This window comes from Taeniopygia guttata, chromosome 12, assembly GCF_048771995.1.
Source record: "Taeniopygia guttata chromosome 12, bTaeGut7.mat, whole genome shotgun sequence".
In the NCBI taxonomy this organism is placed as follows: Eukaryota; Metazoa; Chordata; class Aves; order Passeriformes; family Estrildidae; genus Taeniopygia; species Taeniopygia guttata.
Genome location: NC_133037.1, coordinates 14367704 through 14390564, shown reverse-complemented (window position 1 = coordinate 14390564; position 22861 = coordinate 14367704). Strand labels below are relative to the sequence as shown.

The 22861-nt window shown below is 42.9% G+C and overlaps 1 protein-coding gene across 6 annotated transcripts in view; it reads right to left on the bottom strand.

The window, feature by feature from the left end:
• POC1A (POC1 centriolar protein A) overlaps positions 1–20419 on the bottom strand; it is a 44311-nt gene extending 23892 nt beyond the window's left edge. For 3 of the 6 annotated variants that reach the window (XM_004176297.6, XM_030282939.4, XM_072934675.1), the window contains exons 1-9: positions 20264–20419; positions 19173–19257; positions 18311–18482; positions 17214–17393; positions 16010–16117; positions 14664–14779; positions 10286–10419; positions 2346–2414; positions 1004–1099 (exon numbers count right to left, since the gene is read on the bottom strand). In XM_004176297.6, coding sequence (XP_004176345.2) covers positions 1004–1099; positions 2346–2414; positions 10286–10419; positions 14664–14779; positions 16010–16117; positions 17214–17393; positions 18311–18482; positions 19173–19257; positions 20264–20281 — 978 coding nt within the window. In that variant the 5' untranslated portion in view covers positions 20282–20419. Of the gene's footprint in view, positions 1–1003; positions 1100–2345; positions 2415–10285; positions 10420–14663; positions 14780–16009; positions 16118–17213; positions 17394–17707; positions 17771–18144; positions 18239–18310; positions 18483–18822; positions 19258–20263 lie in introns of those variants that run through there. The other 3 variants (XM_032750611.3, XM_072934676.1, XM_072934674.1) reach the window with 3 other exon arrangements.
• Between the last annotated feature and the right edge of the window lie 2442 nt (positions 20420–22861).

The window sequence follows — 22861 nt, the reverse complement described above, 5'->3', positions numbered from 1 at the left end:
AACACCATTGTGCTCGAGAGATAACTCTAGTACCCCAGGAAATATCTAAACTGATATGGTCAAAGACACTACCACAGAGCAACAGACATTGCCTAGAAGACTGCCCTTCAGCTGAGGCAATGCCACTTACGCACAGAACCCTGGTTCACAGAAAGCCTTTCAGCCTACAGCTCGTGCTGAACAAGATTACCCAAAAACCAGCCATGGCAATAACATACCGCAGAATCCTATAAGTATACACACATGTATCAAAAATCTCCAAAGATTGACAAGACAAAATAAAGATCTTTAAATGAATCATACCATGTGCAAAAATTACAGCTTTTACAGGCAGCAGCTTTAAAGGGTCACTTTTGTAACAGCCAGCATCTGAAGCAGTGATCTGAGTTCCACTCAGATCAGTGCATCGCTGAATTGCTCAGATGCTGAATTTATCCTCAGGTTCAGTCAGAACTCAGAGGTCTCAACACATGATTCAGGGAACAGATATGAACTAATGTCTCCAGGTATTCAGGAAAGAAGCTCCAGTACAATATGTCACCTATTTGTCATGTGTGACACCTACGCACAGCAATTTTTTTTTGTCTTTGCTGACTGTCAGTGAAAAGATATTGTGAATTCTATTTTCAGGACTGACACCAGCCTGAAGGATTCATGTCAGCTAGCAAATCCAACTTCAGTTGTTGCTTACATCTGCTTTTTTTGGTGAACTATCATTCCTGTCATTATGAACCACACATTCCTAAACAGTGGCTGTTACTAAAAAACACATCTATACATGCACTACGTTTATCTTCCTTTTAAGATCATTATATATAATTGCCCTATGAAGTAAGTACAGTTAAACAAAAATAAACAAGGTTAGTTAAAAAACAGTGTTTTGTAGCTCAAATAAACAGCACAGAAAGATGATTCTACAGTTCAACCACCTGAGTCACACACTTCAAGGCTGCACCAAGGGTACTGAAAAGGAAGTCTCCACAATTACTGGTTGCAGACCTACCACAGTGCCATGGGTCCCATCCACACTGCTGCTATATTTCTGGGGTTTCACTACATCACCATCATCAGCATCAAAGTTAGTCTTCCACACCATCACCTGCAGTAGAAAATTAACTCCATTAAAATTTTCCATCTAAGTTTGCTTATAGGTCATTTTTTTCAACCCTTCAGAGAATAATCAGCAAATCCACAAGAAGTTTCCATAGAAGAGCTTTGCTATTGATTAAATTAAGGATGTTGTTTGTAAAAATGCTACTAAATACAGACAGTTAAACTGAGTTCTTAATGGATAATTGACCCCTTTCAGCCTTCTTTGGGTCAAGAACATCATTAAACTAGAATGTCCAAGAGAACTTCAAAGCAACATGAAGAATACACCATTAAAACCACAAATATTTTAAAATACCATGTCCAGCATTATAACATTTATCAGCCACACCCCAACTCAGTCACTCATTTATCATGAGACTCAGAGGAAAAGGAGAATTAGTACTAAGACCAGCATTAGAGATCTTAAACTGGTTTGTCAGCTGGACACCAAACTTAAATCCCACTTACAGGCCTCTGCTTTCCATTACACAGTACTGATTTCAGAAAAGAGGCCACTTCAATACATCAAGAAGAAATCCATGGAGTGAACCCCTCAGTAGTGACCCTACAAGTCTAAAAAAGTTAAAGAGCAATCAATCAACAATTTCAGAGGTCTGAAAGACACCCAAGAATCCAGACAGCTCATTTGGTTATCAGAAGGAGCATTTATTCTTCATTTACAAATTTGCATCACTGCTTTGCATGAAATACAAGCATTTTTCTTTCACTGTTGCACAGTTAACCAATAAGGCCATTCCACTGTGCAGCAGGAAAAAAAGAAAGTGATATTCTTAGTGACTAGACAAATCTGTCTCTTGACAACGGTGCTGTTAAAGATGGGCATTGCACCTGGTCCAACCTGGAGATTAAGAGCAATCCAACACAGCTCTTTAAAGACTGATGATCCTTACTCAGACCACTACTTTGGGTTGAAGTCTGTCTGTATCTTCAGCAGGGCAACTCACTGTGCTAAAATCAGGACATCTTTGCAGCACGGGCTCATGCAATGGGCCTGCTTGCAGTTCAGCAATTGAGTATGGGTTTCTTGGGCTACATGTCTTACACTACTAACAAAAAAAATTGGGTTTGACCTCCAGAGATGTTGTTAATAGAACAGCAAGTTGCTTCAGCATGGTTCAGACATACTGGATAAAGGGTACACTTTTGCTTTCCCCATTGACAACAGAGAACAAAAAGCAGCAGCTTTCAAGGAAATGTGAATCCAGATTATAACTCAGAAATTAATCAGGTACCTGTTCATCAGAACCTCCAGAAGCAAATAATTCTCCATCTCTTGAAAATGCTACACAGGTAGCTGGACCCTGCAAATTCATTTAAAAGACAGGTTTAAAAAAATGAAAATGAAGTGTTACAACATTCCATTCATTACCACTTTACAAGGTTATTTATCATTTGACATCAGCAATCTAAAGGCAACATTTGAAAAGCTCTTACCTGTCAGGTAAGTGGGCCATAATTAAGATGTTAAGCTTGCTGGCACTTACCATTTCCCACACTTTTGACCCCAGTTTAAGACATTCACTTTTCAATATCCATGGCAGAGACAGAAACAAACCCATTTTTACATCACCAGGCTTTTTCTTATTCCCCTCAAACATTCCCTCCTAACTTTAGAATTAGAAATTTCTAAAACTCCTGTTCATTTATTAATAGTGTTGATACTATGAGGTTTTTGTATAGTAGGTTGGCTTAAACTGCTTTTCTCTTAGTCTGATAGGAGAGATGCCAGAGTTAATGCATCCAGGATCACCTCTGCACAGCACTTGCACTTTGAAGAAGCCTCATGCTTAAAACACTCAGTTCTGAGAGACTTTAAATGCTTCTGAGTGCTACAGCAGACCTTTCACACCACACACCTATTTCAATGTGATTTCCACCTTCCAGCAAGAACACAGGAAGATGCACATGGCAGGCTGAGGCAGGAGCTCTGAGCTGCAGTTAAACACAGCAGAGGAATTGCTACGTGTGTTCGAGCCCAGACACAACAGACAAACTGTTCTGCTCAGAGTAAACAGCTGAGAACCCAGACCATGGAGTTTTATGTCATCTGCTGAACACATTCCTCTGCAGACTGTTCAGCAGCATGGGCAGAGGTCAGAATGAGAACTTCCAGAGGCTGCCTATGGAGCTGACAGGCTGGGGAGGGTTGGGAGGAAACACCAAAAATAAATACCAAAAAACAACCAGAAAAGCCACAACAACCACCAGAAATCTTCACCACGTGATCATCCACCTCCTGACAGAAGCAGTTACCATATTTCAAGTAAAATAATGTACCTCAGAAGGCAATTAAGAAGCTTCTCCTTACCCAGTTGGAAGGAGACACAATTCTGAGTACACATCTTTCCAATGGACATTGCATGAAAATCTCACACCCTTTCTTTGCCTTCTTTGTAAAAGTGAATTCAACATCACAAATCCTGAAGATAGACAAATACCCAAAGATTGCATGTGAGATAAGCACCCAGCTCTCACTGCGCCCCACAGTCCTGTGGGCTTCCAAACATGCTGGCACAAGGTTATGGCAGCAAAACCAGAGCCTTGCTGTGCTCAATTCCAATGTGAACAGTTTCAGCTTCCTTAAAACACATAAAGGTGTTTCCAAATTATCATTTAACACACAGTCATTTCAAAGTGTTTTGAGGCCTTCCCATAGCAACACCTCACTAGAGAGGACGTGCCAGGAATGATCCAGTAGGAGCAATTCCAAACCGCACGCGCAGTCGTCCGGTGTGACTAGCTCACTCACATGACACGCCAATAACTAGGGGAGATATTTCAGACCAAAGACACTGCCATCAATCAGCTGAGACAAACTGTGCCTCTGCCTTTATTCCCACCCACCTACCCCAGTGTTCAGCTCTCTAATCACGTGTCAGGAATGGAGGCTCTAAAAAAAAAAATACAAAAGCAAAAGACAAGCAGTAAGAAAGTGCAGAAACAACCCCACAGCCAGAAAACTGCAGTGGTGAATATTGCTCCAAGATAACAGAGGTGAGCATACAGAAGCTGCTCTTGGACTATAATAAACTAGTCAGAGTTAGGAGGGCAGAAAAAAATTTAAGACTAAATGTTCAGGAACAAGCACAAGCAAGGAATACTGGAAAGGAGAAGTGTTTCCTAAAAATATTTTTATCAGTCTAAATATTTCAGTCTATTTAGACAAAATCTAGTACAACACAAATCACATCAAAACAGGCAATGAACTGACTCCAAAGTCATGGCATTCTGAAGGGAATAAAAGTTCAACAGAACATATTCTTCCCAAAATAGAAAATTATATCAAAGACTGAATGTGCCTTTATAAATTGAAAGAAAGGGAACAAACAAGTCTAGAGACGCAACATCCTCTACAGATTTGTTGACATAAGTTAAGTGAAAAGTATTGCTGCTACATACACCCCCAGAACTCTTCCAAGATACAACAGGTTTGCTATAGCAACATACAAAAAACAGTTTGCCAAATACCCTTGCAATTTATTATTGACACACCAAACAAAAATAAAAAGTTACACTTGCCAGTTATTAGACACAGTCTAACTTCCATTTGTCCCAGGAAAGCACAGCAGAAATACAACAGATTTCTGATGAAGACTTGGGTAACAGACAAGAGATTGGAGAATGAAGAATTCAAGCCTCTTTTTTTCCCTTTTTAAACTTATTGCTTGCATTAAAAGTATCAAACAGTAGCAGTTGCATATTCTTCTACAGAAGTTGTAGAGAGAATTATAAGCTTATTTACCACATAACTAGAACTTGTGGGATGCAGCAACCTTCTTCTACTGGATCTGTAGAAGGATCTTACTTTCTGTAGCAGGAATAAATGGCCCTCTATTAGTATTTCCTGGAGGTTCAGAATTTCCAGTCTGAACTCCAACGGCCCAAGGTGCTCCACACAAGGTGCTACCACAAATCCCCAAATTACAGCAGCTGTTTGCCTCAGACTAGACAGCAAGCTGCAGGAAGAAGGGGTTGGGCAATGACATACACCAAGTCAGTGGTAAGGAACATTTCTATTTAATCCTCAGCAGGTCAATGTCAGTACTGTCAAGCTTTTGTGCATGTCCAGTGCAGTTTGAAATTATAACAGCAACTTTAGTGACACTGGGAGAGCTGCAGGAATTTTGAAGAAAATACAGAAGAAAGTAACAAATCATCCACTGAAATTGTTGCGTGAGAAGAACATGACCACTAATCAACATTCATCTCCTCTAGTGAAAGAGTACCAGGCATGGTAGAGGCAAGTACCAGAGAGCCTTGAAAAGGACAAATAGCTCAAACACTGAATGGAGCAAAGCAACTATAAAGAAAAAGCAAGCCACAGAGAAGGAATGATAACAGCATCAAGCCTCATTGTTTGCTGCAGCATTCCCAGTGAACACAACTCAGGCAAGGTCAGATATGCAAGGCATGGCAGCTGAAACACCAGGTGACAGCCTATTTCTAGCTGCTTTCATAGGCGAGAAAGGTGAGGCCCAGCAAGTTACATATTTTATGTGCAGAGATAGAAATTGCACCTTCTCCCTATTTTCCCACTTCCTACAAAGGAGGTTAGTGACCACAAGGCCTTTGTTGCCCTAGCATTTCACAGGATGGTCAGCTTACATAAAACATTACGTTTGGCCTTCAAAATAGATGGTCAGACTATTCTGAATGACTTGAATGCATTAGTCGCCAAGAGAGATGGGATCTGAAGCCAGGACACAGATTACACCACCAAGTGACTGGCAGGATGCTAATAGCATCAGTAACAACTGACACAAGGGTGACATAAGACAACAGGAATAGCATCCCTAAACACAAAGCTTTCAAGGGTAGAGCTAAAAATTGATGTCTCTGAAAGAAATACTTAAGAGAAAAGCCAAGAGTTTAGTCTGGAGAAATATGACTGAAGCCCAGAGTCACACCGGCACACAGGCAGCAGATGAATGCGTACCATCCATAAATAATGCATGGACAATCACAGAGAAATCCCTCTTGAACACCCTTTTCTTCTTCCAGAGCTGCTGGGCACAGAAGGCACAACACTTCAACAACAACAGGGCCAACACCAACAGGCAAGTCAAGAGAGGCCAGACTTTCAGGCTTTAGCTAGGAACAGAGCTAACATTTCAGCTTCAGCATAACAGAAGAAAAAAGAGCCAGGTTGGAGAGGGTCCAGGAATAAACGAGAGAAGAGTAGTTTAATGATGCACTGACTGCACTATGAAAGGAGAGGCAGTGTGGAAGGAAGTTGGAGAGACAAGTGGGGTCAAGGATGCTAGCAGATTTTTACTTTTTTTTGCTTCAGTCCTGTGATAAACTAATGCATGGTAGAGAAAAGCCAGGTAAGAGAGCAAGGAAAATGCTAAGAGCTGGAATAAGGCATATCTAGAGAATGCAGACAGTTGAATTAAAGGAGAGCTTCCTCTTCCACTGCCACAAAAGGAGATGTAAAAGTGGGAGCCAGTACATTCAGCTAAACTCTCCAGGAACAGACTAACTAGTGCAAAGAGAAACAGGAGACATGAGAGGAGACAAGGCCTGAGAAGCAAATCCAGCAGCAAGCAGCACACTGGGCTCCCAGCCCTGGCATCATCAGTTCTAGGCATAAAAGAACTAAGAACAAACAATAGAGCAGTCATTGCCACTGCTGACAGTGCTTTCAGCTGCTTCATGCATGAGAGAAGAGGGCAAGTCACATAGGAAATGAACAAGGGAAGGGAACCACGGAGAAAAGCACAGGGGACAGAGGTGGCAATGACAACAGGAATGTTTTCAGGTGGAATACCTCTGACAAGAAGTCCCAAGGATTCTCAGTACACTGGGCTTTGAAAAATTCCTAAGCAAGACTGTCATGTTTGCATCCTCCTTCAACAGGGAGTAAGAGCTGCAACTAACATAGGGAAAATTTATACTGGCATCTTACAGGTGAATCTTAGCAGCTTTAACTCCTGAAAGTTTCAGTCTATAAAAACACAAGGCAAGGACTGAGAACTCATATTTCCTTTCAAGACTCAGAAACGCTAGCCTAAAGTCAATTGCTTGTTGTATGGAACACACATTTCTTTCTTTTTTTGACTTCTGTGTAGCCCAGAGATATCCTCACACTCTTCAAAGAAGACAGGCCTGCACAGATGTTTAATGCCACCTAGGCAGAGCTGGCAGCTGACAGTAAAAGAGCACATTTGTTTGCTGTGCACCTGCTCAGGAGACCTCACTCATTAGTCAGTAAGCAAAGCAGGGAGCATTGATGTTGCCCAGGTAGGTAGAATGTAGCTACTTCATAGTTCAAGTCAAGGCTGCTTGAAGAATTGTAACTTTGTATTTTTTGTCTTCCTATTTATGAACATAACCATGAGATTTTTTCTAAATATTTACTGAGAACTTCCATTCCACTGAGGAAGTCAGTCTGGAAATGCTCTAATTAAACCACTCCAAAGGGCTGACAAGTACCATGTACATACCTGCTCTCCTCTAGAAACTCTGTGGGGGTGGCTTAGAGGCCTCAAAACATTCTGTTCTTCAACAATGATCCAGTACTAGAGGTGGATTTACATACCAAGCCAGTGTCTCATCTGTATGGAATTAGATAAGAGCACTCCACAGCTTGAAACACTCCAGAACCAAAATATGCAGCACAATACGGAATGATATTTTGCAGCTGCGAGATGTCAGCTCCAAGCTGCAAACTTCTGTCTCTAATGAGCCTTCTGCTACAAGGGGCCAGCTACATTTCAATTAAGACAGCAATGTAAACTTGGCCAACCTCCCCATGTAAACTACAGCAAATCAGCTGCTAACAAATTTCTGGCACTCCAGCAGTTGCGTCAAAGTATGTCTAAATGACCTTAGGGTTTTTTTCCCTTCAAGGGTCCACTTGCATGCAGCCTTCCCAGAACAATGTAACAGCTGTCAAAGTAGGAACAAAGTGTCAACCAGAACATTCAACCTCAAAAAGTCACAACTCAAGAACATCTTCAGAACAGGCTGTCCATCTGGTGACTAACCTACAGCACTCACTCAAAAAGGCAAATCAATTTAGTGACCAGAAAGTCCACACCACTTTGGATTTAGCCACTTAGGGATACTGGCACAAGTCACAGTAATAACAGAGGGGACAAAAATGTCCCTGGTTATTAAGTAACCTGGATTTATCTATGAGTAGAACTAGCTGGAGAAGCAGCCAGTGCAGGAATCCACCCCTGGCACAGCATGTAGTCACTGACAGAGGCTTACTGGGAACAAAGCACAGGTTGCCATATGCTTTTAGTGGAAAAGCAAGGTATCTGTTCAATCAGGCAGTAAAAGAACCAACCCACAACAATACAGCCCATGCCAGACAGGGAATGCCAGGCAGGACTGTGCCAGGACTGGTTCCACAGTGCAATACCCTTAAAGGCAACCAGAAAGTTCTACTAACCACTTCAATACTTGCACTTGTTTCCAAACTGAAGAAGCTGTAAATGCCACAACAGCAGCTACTCTTCAGCTGTGCCAAAGGCAAAGCTTTTCCAATGCCAGTTAGATGCCCAGGAGAAAGAGGCAGACACTGTTTTACTGATCTGAAGCAGCAGGGAGGAAGAAGCTTTAATTTTACTTTTGAATAGATGATCCACAAACTGTTCTTTTAAAGCCTCGAGTAAGTACAACATTAGCCTAAAGGGACTTTCTATTGCTCATTCTGAAGACCTCCATCACCATAATCAGTTTTGGACTCTCATTCAATGCTAAACTCTTTTTTGGTTGGTTTTTTTTTTTTTTTTTGGTGCTACTGCAGTCAGTGAGGCACAGCCAGCAGCTCAAATGGGAGAAAATAGAAAGCAGGTTCAGCCTCCTGCTGAACCATAACCAGGCACATCCCTTCCTGAGGAAAGGGGGTGAAGTGTAAAGATTTCCCACTCTTCCAACACTTACCCTTTTCCAGGAAGCTTCTTCCCAGGAACTCATTTGGCAGATTAACACAACAGACAAATATGAAAACAAGATTATGGCAACAGAAGATTTGCAGCTCCTATCTGATAGGAGTAGCCACTTAGTCCAGTCTTCCAAGAACAGTTTTATACAGCAAAGGCTGACAGGATAACCAGCATTTGTTATCTCCTCCCCATTCTTTTAACAGTTGAACCCTTTGGTCAATTTTAATCAAAGCTCTACTTCATGAAGGATTTAAGTATAAGGTTTTACTATTTTTTCCATTAATTTTACAAAAAAAAAAAAAAAAAAAGAAAGAAAATTTTATTAATATATAGGAAAAGAGAAGTTACGGAAGAAACTTGATCTTTTTAGACATCGAACAAGGCAGTCACTAAACAAAGCCACAAGAAGACAGAATTATCACATATACAGCTTACACAGATACCATTATTGCCCACAACAATCCCCATCATCTCCAAAAAGCTTCAGGCTGTGGTTTTCCCCTGACAGCTTTTATGCTTTAAAACTCAGCCCCCACTTTAAAAGAGACACAAGCGGGTTAAGAATTTCTCTTCTCTTTGTCCCTTTAGAAAGGGATCCCTTAAGGCAGTCCTGCTTTTTCACACCCCCCTCTACATGGACAATGAAATTAGTCTATTTATTTTAATTTAAGATTTAGAAAGAGAGCTCCAAGCATTCATAAAATTAACCTTACAAGCAACAAATCCAGCAGCATAATACTAATATTCCAATCAGTTAAACTTAACCAACCAGCACCATTTATCACCTTCAATTGTATGATTCAGTCCATTAACAAATGTTCCCAAATCAAGTCCCAAAATAGATATCCTCTATTTTACTGTTACTCTTCTTGAGTCTCCTGCAAGGTGAACAGCATTTATCTTCAAAACACCTATGTCAGGGGGCCAAGTGTTATTTGCAGCTCTCTAGAGAGGGAGGGAGACAGAGCTGCACTAGAGAGTAGCTGACAGGGTCAGTCAGAGTCAAGGGTCCTGCTCTGAGTTCCTTCTGCCTTAGACTTGAATTCTCAATACTGGAGCTCACTTTTAGTCTTGCTTTCTCATTCTCTCCTTTCCTGCCTTACCTCCTTCCCTTCAAAACAGTGATGATCTCAAAAATTATTAGCATTATAATCATGATTTTACACAAGGAAGCTTTCAAACAATTTCTGGTCATGAAGAATGAAAGTCTCAAGCATGCATTTGCTCAGTTTATTATGAGTCTGTACATTACTGTAAAAAAGGCTTTGCCTCACCTGGTGACCATGCAGAGTATAGAGAAGTCTTCCTTCTAACAAGTCCAGAATCTTAAGAGTTGAATCACTGGAAGCAGTAACCAGATAGTTTCCAGAGGGATGAAAGGAAAGACTGTTGACCACAGAGCTGTGCACTAAAGATGGGAAAAAATGTATAATAGTCACCAAGAACAGTTTACATAAGCCCAAGGCAAAAGCATAAAATAAAGCACAAGCACATTGCAATTTTCTGTTATAAAATTTAACAGGAAAATTATCATGGGGGAAACATTCCACAAAAGCTCTTCAAAGCACTGGAGAACAATAACAGTAACTCAATTCTTGTAAAAATAGGCACTATTTTACTGAAAGGAAAAAGGAAGCTTTGCCAATTATTCTGGGAGATTTAATGCTACAAAAGCTTCCAGTATAGCCCCAAAATGTACTGTATGTGCAGTGAACTACAGGATTCTGTGAGAGTGCTGGACATTGATGTACTTTACTACTGTTGAGCTGCTGGTCTCACTCTCAAGTCATTCTAGATTAAAATCTGTATCTTAGGACACTGAAGATTGAAATTACAATGGAAGACATTTGAAGTTAACACTGCACAACATCTTTTGGTTTATTATCTGACTCTAGTCAAGACTGGGGTTAAGAGAAACTAGGAAATAAGAGCAACTTGAAAATGGTTCAGTATAAGCATTATTTCCTCAGACATCCTATTTGTCTCACCAAAAATTTAAAACAAATACAAATAGACAAACTTCAAAAGTGTGAAGTTGCAATAAAGCCATTTTCCCTGCATGAAGACGAAGCCAAAGATTTATTCTGTAAAAAGCTAAAGAAAATGTTCTAGGAAAAAAGTCAAACTTCACTGAAGTTCTGTGTAACATTAAACATTTAATATATGACTTTTTTTCCCTCCCCAAACTTTTACAAAACAGGCTATTGAACATATTTATTTATGAGAACACGCAGTACTTCACATATGCCCAGCTTCCTGAGCGTATGTGACATTACAGAATATTAATATGCCTGTGGAGGGATTTAACCATCCAATTATTCCTAATTATATTATATGCCCTCCAAATGTTCTGGTATCTCAAGTCTACTACTTCTGATACATCAGACCCAACTAAATTTATGTTCCGTTGAGGGTCTACTGTGCATTTTGAATCTACACTGCATGTTAAGAAACCCCTTAAAATACCATTTGAAGTACATTAGAAGCAAATATTTTTTGCATACGTGGATTTGAAGCAGATAGCTGAAATAACCTTGTTCAACTGCAAAACAGAATGCCTCTACTTTTGAAATTCTTGGAACAATACATACCTCAGCTGAGTTTTGAAAACAACTCCTCTTGACCCAGACTGTTAAAAAACAGAAGAAAATCCTAACACAGGTAACATCTAAACTGTTATTCTTGTTGGTGATTACTGTCTCTGTCACACAGCTAGATCTTCCTTCTACCCTCGACCCTGTATCATGCTACCTATTAAAGGAGAAAAAGGTCTGTGTGGAGTTTTTTCTCATGAAACTGTGATAAATATCTTTTTCCCTTGAAAATCATATTCTGAGTGATTTGTAGTATTCCTCACCCCCTTAATACCTGTATTCAGATAAATGTAAATATAGTTGTCAACTAAGGAAAGTCCTGAAAGGAATCACATCAGAAATAGACAAGGTAAGTAATGTATCACATCTTCCAAGGTCCAGAAGGTAAATAAGGTATTTCCAGCTTCACAAAAAAAAAAGCTCTCCATAATGGAAAAAAGCAGTCACAGCTGCTTTGCCCAAAGAGTTAGTGACTCTTGTAAACTCAGAGAAAAGTTCATCTCTACTGTCAAAGCAGCTCATACTTCCCACAAGACCATTCATAACACCTCTCCAAAAAAAGTGCCAACACATCCTGCCACCTCACTTGGCTTCATGCTGTAAGCAAGAAATCCAGTGCAGCACAAGGTGGCATCTCCCAGTGACTTGTTGCTACAAGCCCACCCTTCTGCCAGCCAAGCCCTAGCAAAATAGGAGTCTCTTAGGGGCCTTATACAGGGGGTTAACATCTAAAATTGAGTCCTCCCAGCCTGCACAAAACTGTCCCAAGCCCCACAGCACTTCTTTTATGTAATGCAACCCTTAGTAATCACCAGGAAGAAGATAAATTAGGATGAATTTGAAACAGACACAGTCTCTACTGAACAGATAACCACCATCAGCCCCATCCAAACTGGATAGAAGTACCAATTATTCTTTTTAAACAGGAATAAAAAACAGGTCAGAGCTGTTTCCATAGACCTGCTACAGAGGTGTCCCACACACAGCTTTGGACAGGGGGAAAAATGTCAGGCAATAAACATTGGCCATTTTTGTAGGGGCTGTACAAAATCTGCTGTACAAAAGAGTCACTGCCAAGCAGAGAACCAAATAAAGCATCTGTGTGTTCTCCTGTACAGTAAACGTGACCAGAGCATACTTTGCTTGGCTCAAAGAAAAACACACCATACAAAAGGTTTTGAAGCTTGCTCTCTACTTCCAAGTTTCATTTACAAATGTCACAGTTGGAACAAGTGTTGGCAACAAGAGCAACACTGCTAAAAGACTAATCAGTGCTGGAAACCAGCCCAACCTTAAGACGCAAGAGCCCGAGGCAGGGCTACTCATCTATTAACTCCTCCTGCAACTCCATGTTTAAAATGGATTCCCTGGAAATCAGGCAGCATCAGCACATTCTGAAGGCACAGATGCCATCTAGTGGGACAGGACTGGCAGCCTCACAGGGGAGTTACAAAACTAAATCAGATTTCGCCAAAAGGATGTATGTAAAAACCCTCAGAAGGGAAGGACTTATAAACATCTCCAGAACATGTTACAAACACATCAATTTGTGGCCACAGGTGCATGAAGTGACTGCAAAAAAACACCATTACAATTTAAGGTTTCTTCAGCTATTATTACTATTTTTAGTTAAAGGTTTAATACACAGTGTTTACACAGTAGCTGTTAAAAATAACACTCACTCCAGGAAAATGCTCACTTCAATAACAAGGGTGTCACACTAAAATGCCATTCAGTAAGGGTGGGATACCAGGGAAATATGTCATTCCAATACAAAAAATAAACCTGGCAGCCAAGCCTAAACCACATTAGATTTGAACAATTTAATAGCAGTAAGTGGAAAGGAGGAAGAGACAACTTTTGAGCCAAGTAATACTGTGGCTGGAAACATGCACTGCAGATCTTGCCACCATTGAAAAGCTGATAAAGCAGGTTAAAGGACAACCTGACACTGCCCAAGTATTTAAAAACACTACTGATTTTAGCAACAAGACTTCAGGAAGGCGTTCCCAAGTTTTGATATGGGCCACAAGTTAACAATACTTATTACACAAATTGCACACTCAATACTGACGAATTGGAACAAAAGTCATCAAAAACTTTGATTTCTATTAGATTGTGTTAACTATCAGAGAGCTGGGAGTGACTGGGATCCAGAAGAACGACTGAAGCTGTGAGGCTATCACAGCAGGCGTGCACAAAAGCTGATGTTGAGGGCAGAAAGAACACACCAAGCTCCAGCCCCATGTCTCTGATCTGCTTTACAAGCACACCAGAAGCAGTTCCTTAAGGAAAGTCAGCAAAATTGAGTTTAATAAGCTATCAACACTGGAAACAGTGCTGGAGAATGTATTCATTTTAAAATATCACAGCAGCCTTAAAAACTGTTATTAGCAACGAAAAGCCCCATTTTGGCTAAAGAAACTAATGCACAGAATAGGTCAATCAATCACACAGAAGCTTACAGGGATGGGAAAGCACCCTTCTCCTATCCAGATCTACCAAACAGCAGCACTAATCAGTGGGACAAGAACATGTAATGGGAAGAGATGCCATTTGGCATCATCAAAGCTAATTATGGAAGCTGAAAAACAGAGTCTGGAAAAGGTACCATAAACATGGATCATAGTATAGAATTGCAATTGATTGATTTTGATTTTCCTTTTTTGTTAACTTTTCCTTATTTTCACATTAAATAATCTAACATTTTGAATTGATGGAATACAATTCTGACTCCTCCGTTAGGCTTATTGAGAAGCAAATGCCACATCTTTTTTACTGCACACCACCTTGTCAGGAGCAATGAACATGAGCCAAATGGCATCACAGGTAAGACCCATGCCCACCTGCAACATGGGACAGCTTCAGAATTAGTTCTGGAGCTAAACACAAAGCAAAGCAGGACATCTGGTGAAGAAAGGCTCCCACTAGCAGGCCTAAACCAGTGCCATTTTGGAAAAGCAGCAGCTGATGGAAAAACAATCCTTGTGGACTTGCTCCTCACAGCAATTTGCATCAATACACAGAAAAGTTCAACTTTTGTAAGCTCTTGACTTGCCTTGGTAATGCTGAAGCAGTCTGTTCATCCTGACATCCCACAGCTTCACCGTGTTGTCCGTACTGCCCGCAGCAATGCAGTGACCGCTGGGATGGAATTCCACGTGGTTCACAAACCTGCCAATGGCAACCAGACCCAACTGCTTACCTGCAACTCCTGCTGAAGATCAAAAGCCTTTTCAACAAGGGAAGCTAAATCATGACTCACTGAATGTTAAAGAAAGGATGAGATAACCTGAAAATTTATTTTGCTGAATTCCTCTTAAGACCTTGCTTCTAACCCCAGCCAGACTGCAGGCTCCTACCTAAGCACACCTTCAGGAGTTCACATTACGGGTGTAGGAGCTGTAGACACAAACCTCCCGAAATCTGATGGATCCAACTGTCACAACAACATTTTCAAGTCTTCATTTAATGTTTGCATAATATGTCTTCTATTAAATTAACATTATTTCCAGAGTGATGTGTACAAGACTGAACAGAGACTTTTCTTCTGTTAATTAAATTCAAGATGGAATTTAGTGACTTTGTGCCTGAAATCATATGTTGCCACTTGGAAAATAGCAAGGCTGAGGCCAAATTTCTTTCTGGACCTGAATCCAATCAATTTTTAGTTTGAATACATAAGTACATAAGAAAAGCTTCAGACCCTTCAGGGAAAGATACCTTGTAACTACTCACCAAACAAACTAATTATCTTTTGAATATTCTTGTAGCAAGTACTGAAAAAGTTGAGATATTTGAATAGGCTGTGTGGACAAGACACATAAGAGCACTGAAAAAAGTAATGTCTGAATTTGTCTTATTACCATTGTATATTTCCTAGAAAGAACATCATATTGCACTAGAAATTCAGTGCAGCAATTAATTAGGGAGATTCCAGTCTCAGTTCTCTGAGGACTTGTTTTATGTTTCTGGGTAAATTATCTTTTCCTGTGGTTCAACATTCCAAATTTAACAGCTATTCTTCTGAATGCAAAGTGGGGGTTTTCAATAACTTCATTATTTAAGAACTTGACGTTGAATCAAAGTATCCAAGTGCCATTCTGTCAGTAGACTTTTGCACTTTTAATTTACATCAACTCAGAGCAAAATAAAAGAAAAAATAAGGAATTTAAGCATCTCAGAAAATAAACAAGCACAAACAAACTGAGGCCTGATGTGCTGGAGCAGTCAAAGGGGCCAGGGCAATTCTGGACTGGGCCCTCACACTGGCTACTTTTGTAAGAGGTGCTAATGTTTTTTTAAGCAGTTTTATGATTTCCAGGACAGGGACCTCTGAATCTCACAAACCCGGTGTAAATTCCCCAGGTAACCCCACTTCAAACATCACCACCAGGTACTTACCCTCCATGCTCACAGAAGGAGTGGATGCATTCTCTGCTGTTTTTGTCCCACAGCTTAACAGTTTTATCATCACTGGATGACACTATCAATCGTCCATCAGGAGAGAATCTAAGGCAAGAGTTATAGCAATTAAGAAAAGCCCTCAAATAAAAGGAGTACAGGGTCGACTGAATTTGGCCAGGTGTCAAAGTATGTTGGTAAACACACCTAGTTTTTCAAGAAGTCACAGAGGCATCAGTGAGACTGAAAATCCAATCACTAAGTTGAGGGAAAAGAAAGCAAGCCCTAAGTACTCAAACTACCCCTAACTCTGCGAGCATATGAAATAACCCTCAGGAAAGTCTTGAATCTGACTTAAGATCTTGTGTCTTACTTGTTTCAATTCAAGAGTATCTCAAATTGTTTCTCTGCCCTGATTCAAAACAATTCCTGCCTTTGCCACAAGAGTTCAAAGCAAAACAGCCACAAGAAAACAGCTGCAGCAGAGACTTGAGCATTCTAGTGCCTTAGGAGAATGTATTAAGTTCCCATCTCAAAATAACATATACATGACAGATACAGATCTCTCTTCACAGGAATACACATTACAGAATCAGGACCTGAGTCCCTAATTACAGATCATCAGACATACTGGAAAACATCCTTTCTGCTCTTCTGTGAACATCTATAGTGCTACCAGCCACTGCTACCACCACGTTCCATGAACTGTAATGAACTTTCCACCTACAGAGGAACCATGGCTTTATCCTAGGTACATGTATGCATAAATAACTCCTTGAAACCAAATCTTAAACAGTTATCAGGAAATAATGCCATTATCATGGTAGCACTTATCATGTTTTGGAGGTAGCATGAGTGATCCTTTTAACAAGGGGCATGACAAGTCTAAAGAAACTAAGCTGAAATAACAGCAGAAATCTCTCCATTTTTTCTATTAGCAACTTCAAGACACAGAATTCTCCTTACCAGGTAAAAACAAAACAAACCACAAAGCAGGAATGTCTCTGCTTGACAGAGGCTACTGGAGAAACACAAAGTGGGTGCAGACTACTACTCAAAGAATGTCTCTGCAGGTCAGCAATAAATTTCAGTCACTAGTCACACCTGAATCATCCTGAATAGAAATGTGTTGCACCAGACCATGACACTGAGCCTCTGCTTTGAGGGATAAATCTCAATCTGTTTGTCAGAGGGCCATACTCACCTGGCACAGCGAACCCAATTGATGTGCTGACTCAGTGAGAACAGAAACTTCTGCCTGTGAACCGTCCACACTTTGATTGTTTTGTCATCAGAAGCTGTAACTAAGGACTGGCCATCGCTGGAGAAATGAACACTTCTCACGGTTGCTGTGTGAGCCTTGAACACGGTCGATTCTCCTTTGCTACACAAAAGGAAAGAGCTCTTTAAAACTGCACAAAGGGCAGCAAAGGCATTCTGTACCTGAAAACACAGAGCTGCTGTATGCTGAGCAGTGCTAGCAACCATCACTTTTACGGGAACTGCATGTGACCACATTAGGATAAAAACATTGATCAACCCCAATCTTGCTCATGTTTCATGACCAGTACAGAATACACAGCTAACACCAGTTGTTACAGTTCGGTATTGGAGGCCAATCCAACAATAAACAACCCATGTTTCCTACAAAAGGGAAAAAATGCCACAGCTGATTTGTGCAACCATTTAAACACTTACAGAAAGATCAATGTAAAAGAAGACACTGAGGTTGTCAGTGTCTTGCCAGGCCCAGGTCCTTTGCTGCAAAGCAGGCAAGGAGAGACGTGTTTTCACAGCTCATTGAAACAGAGACAAGCAGCAAGGACCTCACAACTGCTCCTGTAATGGCCCATGCTCCAGGTGGCCATTCCAGTGCCACATCACACCACTGAAATAACATCACCGAATTCAGCACACCCGATGCTGTACAGCTGTGAGCAAACTGCCCTTAACAGCCAGGCAAGACAATTCAAATGTGCTCATTTTTCTTTACACATAATTTCCAAACAAATGCAAGATGCATTCTGCTAGCAAATAAAGGCAAGGCATATTTAGAGATCCAAAACAGCACACTTAGAGATCCAACAGGCTTATGGAACTCTCAGTCCAAAATCTGTTTCCAGCATGTACTGTACCACCAGGAGCTCCACATCCACAGACTGGAGAAGGTAAAGACATAGTGGTTCTTCTTTTCCTCAAACAGATCCCTGTCCCATAGCCAGAGAATTTCTACAAAGCAGTAAGGAGAAATTCCAAGCCATAGTTAAACACCAAGAGAGGCAGAAGGGAATAGGTACTCACACACTAGGGATCCACAAACGGACTGTTTTGTCTCTAGAGCCTGAAGCCACAAGGTGACCGGAAGGTGAGAACTGGACACACAAAACTGCATCTTTGTGGCCCAAGAAGCGAAAGGCTCTCATCTGAGGCTTCATACTCCAGATCATCAGGCACGAATCCATTGAGCCACTTACTGAAATAAAAAATGAAAAACAAAACCACATAAAACCAAACCTGCATTTGCTCTCCTCCAATTGCACTAAAACTGTATTTCACAGTCAGCTCCTCATCATAGCTTACAGCAGTCTCAATACATTGCCCTTGAAGCTTCACCAGTCTATTGCAAGCTGCGTATTTCATTATTGTTATGCATATAATTTAATCAATAATTCAAACAAAACAAGGCCAGCCATGCATTACTTTGGACTGACAATTTTATTCCAAGAGTCCAGCCATGCAAGAGCTGCAGAGGCAGAAGCCACACAGGTTGCAAATCTTCCACACACTCAGGGAAACCAAGGTTATCTCATCACCTTCTTATTGGCAGCTGCAGCAGGTTAAATGTCACTTCAGACCAAGCAGAGAAGACCAGTGAGTTGGTGACTTAAAAGCACCCTGGCTACACCTCCCTCCAACACCTCTCCCTTCTCCCTTGTGGCAAAACATTGACCAAAGTCAGCTCAGCAGTAGTATTCTGAGTTCTTCACAACAAACTAAAACAGAAGCTTGCAAGGTGAGTGGAGCAGTGTTCAATTTGCTGTTAGCCAGAAGCAACAGCAGGACCTTTTGCTGTTGCAGAGCTCAGTTACCTCCGCTGCTCTCTGCATCTAGCTAAAGCAGAACAGCTCTTTATCCTCTGGCCATCAAAACACAGACAATTTACCCAATTGTTTCTTAGCACGACTGAAGTCCACACTAGTGACAGCATCTCTGTGGCCTTTGAAGTGCTTCTCCAGGGATGGATCCTCCTAGAAGACAAGAATGTTCAGACACTACAGATTTAGAGAACCATCTTTGCAAAATAAAATAATTTTATTTCTACAAGAAGTGAACCATAAATTTTAAAAGAAGCAAGTTATCCAAGCTGTTATTAGCTTGGATCTTGAGTGACTGCACAAATCCCTCATGCATTTTTACAACATGCAGCTGGCACAGAGGCTCTAAAGCTGACTGCAGAAACGATAAGCCATGTCCATGATCACCTGAGCAGGCAGCCAAGTTCAGCTTTGCTCTGACTGCTGCTCATCTCAGCTCAGGTGTAGCCAAGAGGCCACTACTCGCACAGAAGAGGTAAACTCACAATATTTAACACACCTGTTGAAACAGGCAGGACGAATGAGAATTGCAGCAAAACAGACTGACACATAACCATTCCCACAGCACCTTGCTGCAAAGGCTAACAAAAACCGGAGGTCAGGCAAAAAAACAAAGACCTGAGAGAACTGTTACAAGAAGTTTTAACACTTGAAAATTGTTCAGGACAGGCGAAACCAGCTTTCGATCTTTCTCACACACACTGTCACTGCCTCACTGGCAATCCTCACCACAGCCTTTTAACCAGAGCCCCCTGCTCAGACCAGCACCCAGCCCCAGAGCGGGGCAGCGATCCCCCTCAGCACCGGCACCGGCCCTCCGCAGATCCAGAACCCCTCCAACAGCCCCCACAAACACAGACCAACTCCGGCTGCAGCAGCACCCCAGACCCAGGGCTACCCCAGCATTAACCTCCTCGAGCCCCTCTGTCCCCAGCCCCACCGGCACGATGCCACCCCACAGCAGCGCTGCCTCCCACCGCCACCCCCACAGCACCAGTCCTGCCTCCCCCATTCACTCTTCCCTCCCGGCTCGGACACAACGGCGCAGGGGCGGCCACCGCCACCCCCCCGCTCGGCGGCAGTGCCCGCAGCAGCGCGGGCGGCCCGGGCCCCACACGGGCTGTTCCGTTCCGAGCTGCTCCGCTCCGGCCGCGCTCACCTCGCACAGGGCGGCCATGACACCCCGCGGCTGCCGTTCGCTTCCCGCGCCGCGCGCGCCCCGTAGCAACGGTCCCGCCCTGCCGGGGGCGGGCCCCGCCTGAGGGCGCCGCGGCGGGCGCGGGCTGGGGCCGGGCGCTGCTGAGGGCCGGGAGCGGGAGCGGCTCCTCCGGGCACGGCCGGCCCGGAGCTGCTGAGGGCCGGGAGCAGGAGCGGGCTCCTCCGGGCACGGCCGGCCCGGCAGGGGCTGAGGACGCTGGGGAAAGCCCCTCCGGCGCTGTTACAGCAGTTATCCTGGCAGGCTGGGTGCCGCTCCCTGGGCAGCCCGGTCAGTGCCGACCACCGCGCTCTGTCTCACTGCTGCTGTGGGGCCGAACAGCTCCAGAGCCTGGTGGAGGCGGTTCCCGGGTTTGTGACAGCCGGGGATGTGCTCTGTTGAAGCTGGGGTTATAGTAGTAGAGGACCTAAAACAGACAAAGGAGAAGAGTTAGTTGCCAGCATCTCCCCAGTTACCCAAATTGCAGCAGAGGATCATGAACTCTGAGGGCCATGTAGAACCTAAAGCTTAAGCTAAAGCTGTTGACGGTTGTGTTCAGGCATCACCACCCCTGGGGTTTTGCCTCCTGAGAGCAGAGCAGTGTAGGACTTTCAAAAGCAGAACAACTGTTTTTGAAAACAAAATGCCACTATTTCTCTGCAGCTTCAGTGCAGATGTGAGCAGGCAGGTAATCTTGGTCCTTTGATGTATCTGCTTGGCATTGGGCAAGTGCCACAGGAAGGTTTCAGATTTGATACGACAAACCATGGAGCAAAGACATTAAGAGAAATCAGGTTATGTTGAGCCTGTCTGTGCCTTTAGTGGGTTCAAACTCAGTATTCAGTACTTTAGTGTGTTCAAACTCAGTATCCAAACTCGCTAACCAAAATGTATCTTATCTGCATTTCTGCTAGTCAGAAAGATTCACTCTAACCTGCCTGAGCACAGCCTAAGAAGGAATAAAAAACAGACCACTCACTCCCACCCCCATCCCCTCCACCACAGAACCACACACTGTCTTGGGTTGGAAGGGATCTTAAAAATATCAGGTCCCAATGCCGCTGCCTTTGGCAGGGATGCCACTCACCATCCCAGGCTGCTCAGAGCCTCTTCCAGCCTGGCCTTGAATACTTGAAGGGATGGGGCATCCACAATCTCTCTGGGCAACCTGGGCTTCACCACACTCACAGGGAAGGATTTCTTCCCAACATCTAACCTAAACCTGGCCTCTTTCACTCTACAACCACTGTTCCTTGTCCTGTCACTCTCTGCCTGCACAAAAAGTCCCTCTCTCATTTTTATAAACCCCCTTATAAAAAGTGGCTTCTTTTCAACCTGCAAATGGTCCTCTATGAGGAGGCCTTATTTGTTGTGAAGGTCCCTCTCCTCCCCACCCCAGATTATCACAAGCATGAGTAGCTGTGCAGAGCAGCTGCTGTACCTTGCTGTGAGCAGAAGCTGCTGCTTCCTCTGCCAGGAAGTCAGGCAGAGAGGCAGATCTTTCGAAATCCCGCTGAATTTTGGTGAATCCATATGCATTCAGCCGTCACATGAAACTTTTAATGTTCTTTGTGCGGAAGATCTGCTGTCCTTCCCTACCCAGCACCTCCACTTCAAAGAGGTCTTTGTTGATGGCCACATATTTTCCACCGTCACTCCACCAAATTGACTGAAACTGGTCACTTTCAAGCATTTTCCAAAGCTTCTCTGGAAAGCGCAGAGATGAGAACTCTTGCTCCATGGCCATTGCCCTGGACAGCTTGGCTGTGTCCCACCAGCTGCAGGCAAAGACCAACTGTCACCAACAGACAGCAGGTTCTGGTAGAATGTTCTGGTATGTTACTGTGGTGCCTGTGCCGTGGGGACATTGCAGGTGACATCTCAGTGATGGCTGGCAGTGGTGCCCTGGCAGGGGGAGCAGAAACTGCGGAAGAGAACTTGTTGCTTCTCTGTGCCAGAGCCACCAGTGGTGGGATCCAGAGCCCAGCAGTGTCCACAGAGCTGTCCTGAGGGGCTGTGGGCAGGGAGAGGCCTGGGCCGTGTCTGGCTGCACCAGGAGTGGGTCCCCAGGGAGGAGCTGGGATGGCTGCAGCCTTGGGCATGCCAGGGCTCTGTTTGGGGAGCTTCTGGCTGGGCCCCTCTGACACCTGCAGAAATGTGGCCCCTGGATCCCTGCAATGCAGAAACAGCAGCGCTAGCATGGAGAATTATTTTCTTGACATCTCCTACCCCAAAGCAGCAGGGATTCATTTATGTCAACCCATTGTCTCTGCAAACTTCTCAAATAGGATTGCACATTTTTTATCTAGTGGATTTAAAACTAGCTGTGAGAGGTGGACCAGGGGACACACTTGCTTCATTTCTGGCATGAGACCCAAAAGCAGTAATTTCCATTCCATCCATGAATGACCCAGCAATCATGCTGGGGGAACAAAGCCCAGACCCTCGCTCAAGCTGGTCAAGAGATGTTCTGGTTTACTTTATCTGAATCACTCCTGCTTTGTTCATAAATGCAGAGCCATGAACACAGTTCCATGAATTGGTCTTCTCAGGGAAGCCATC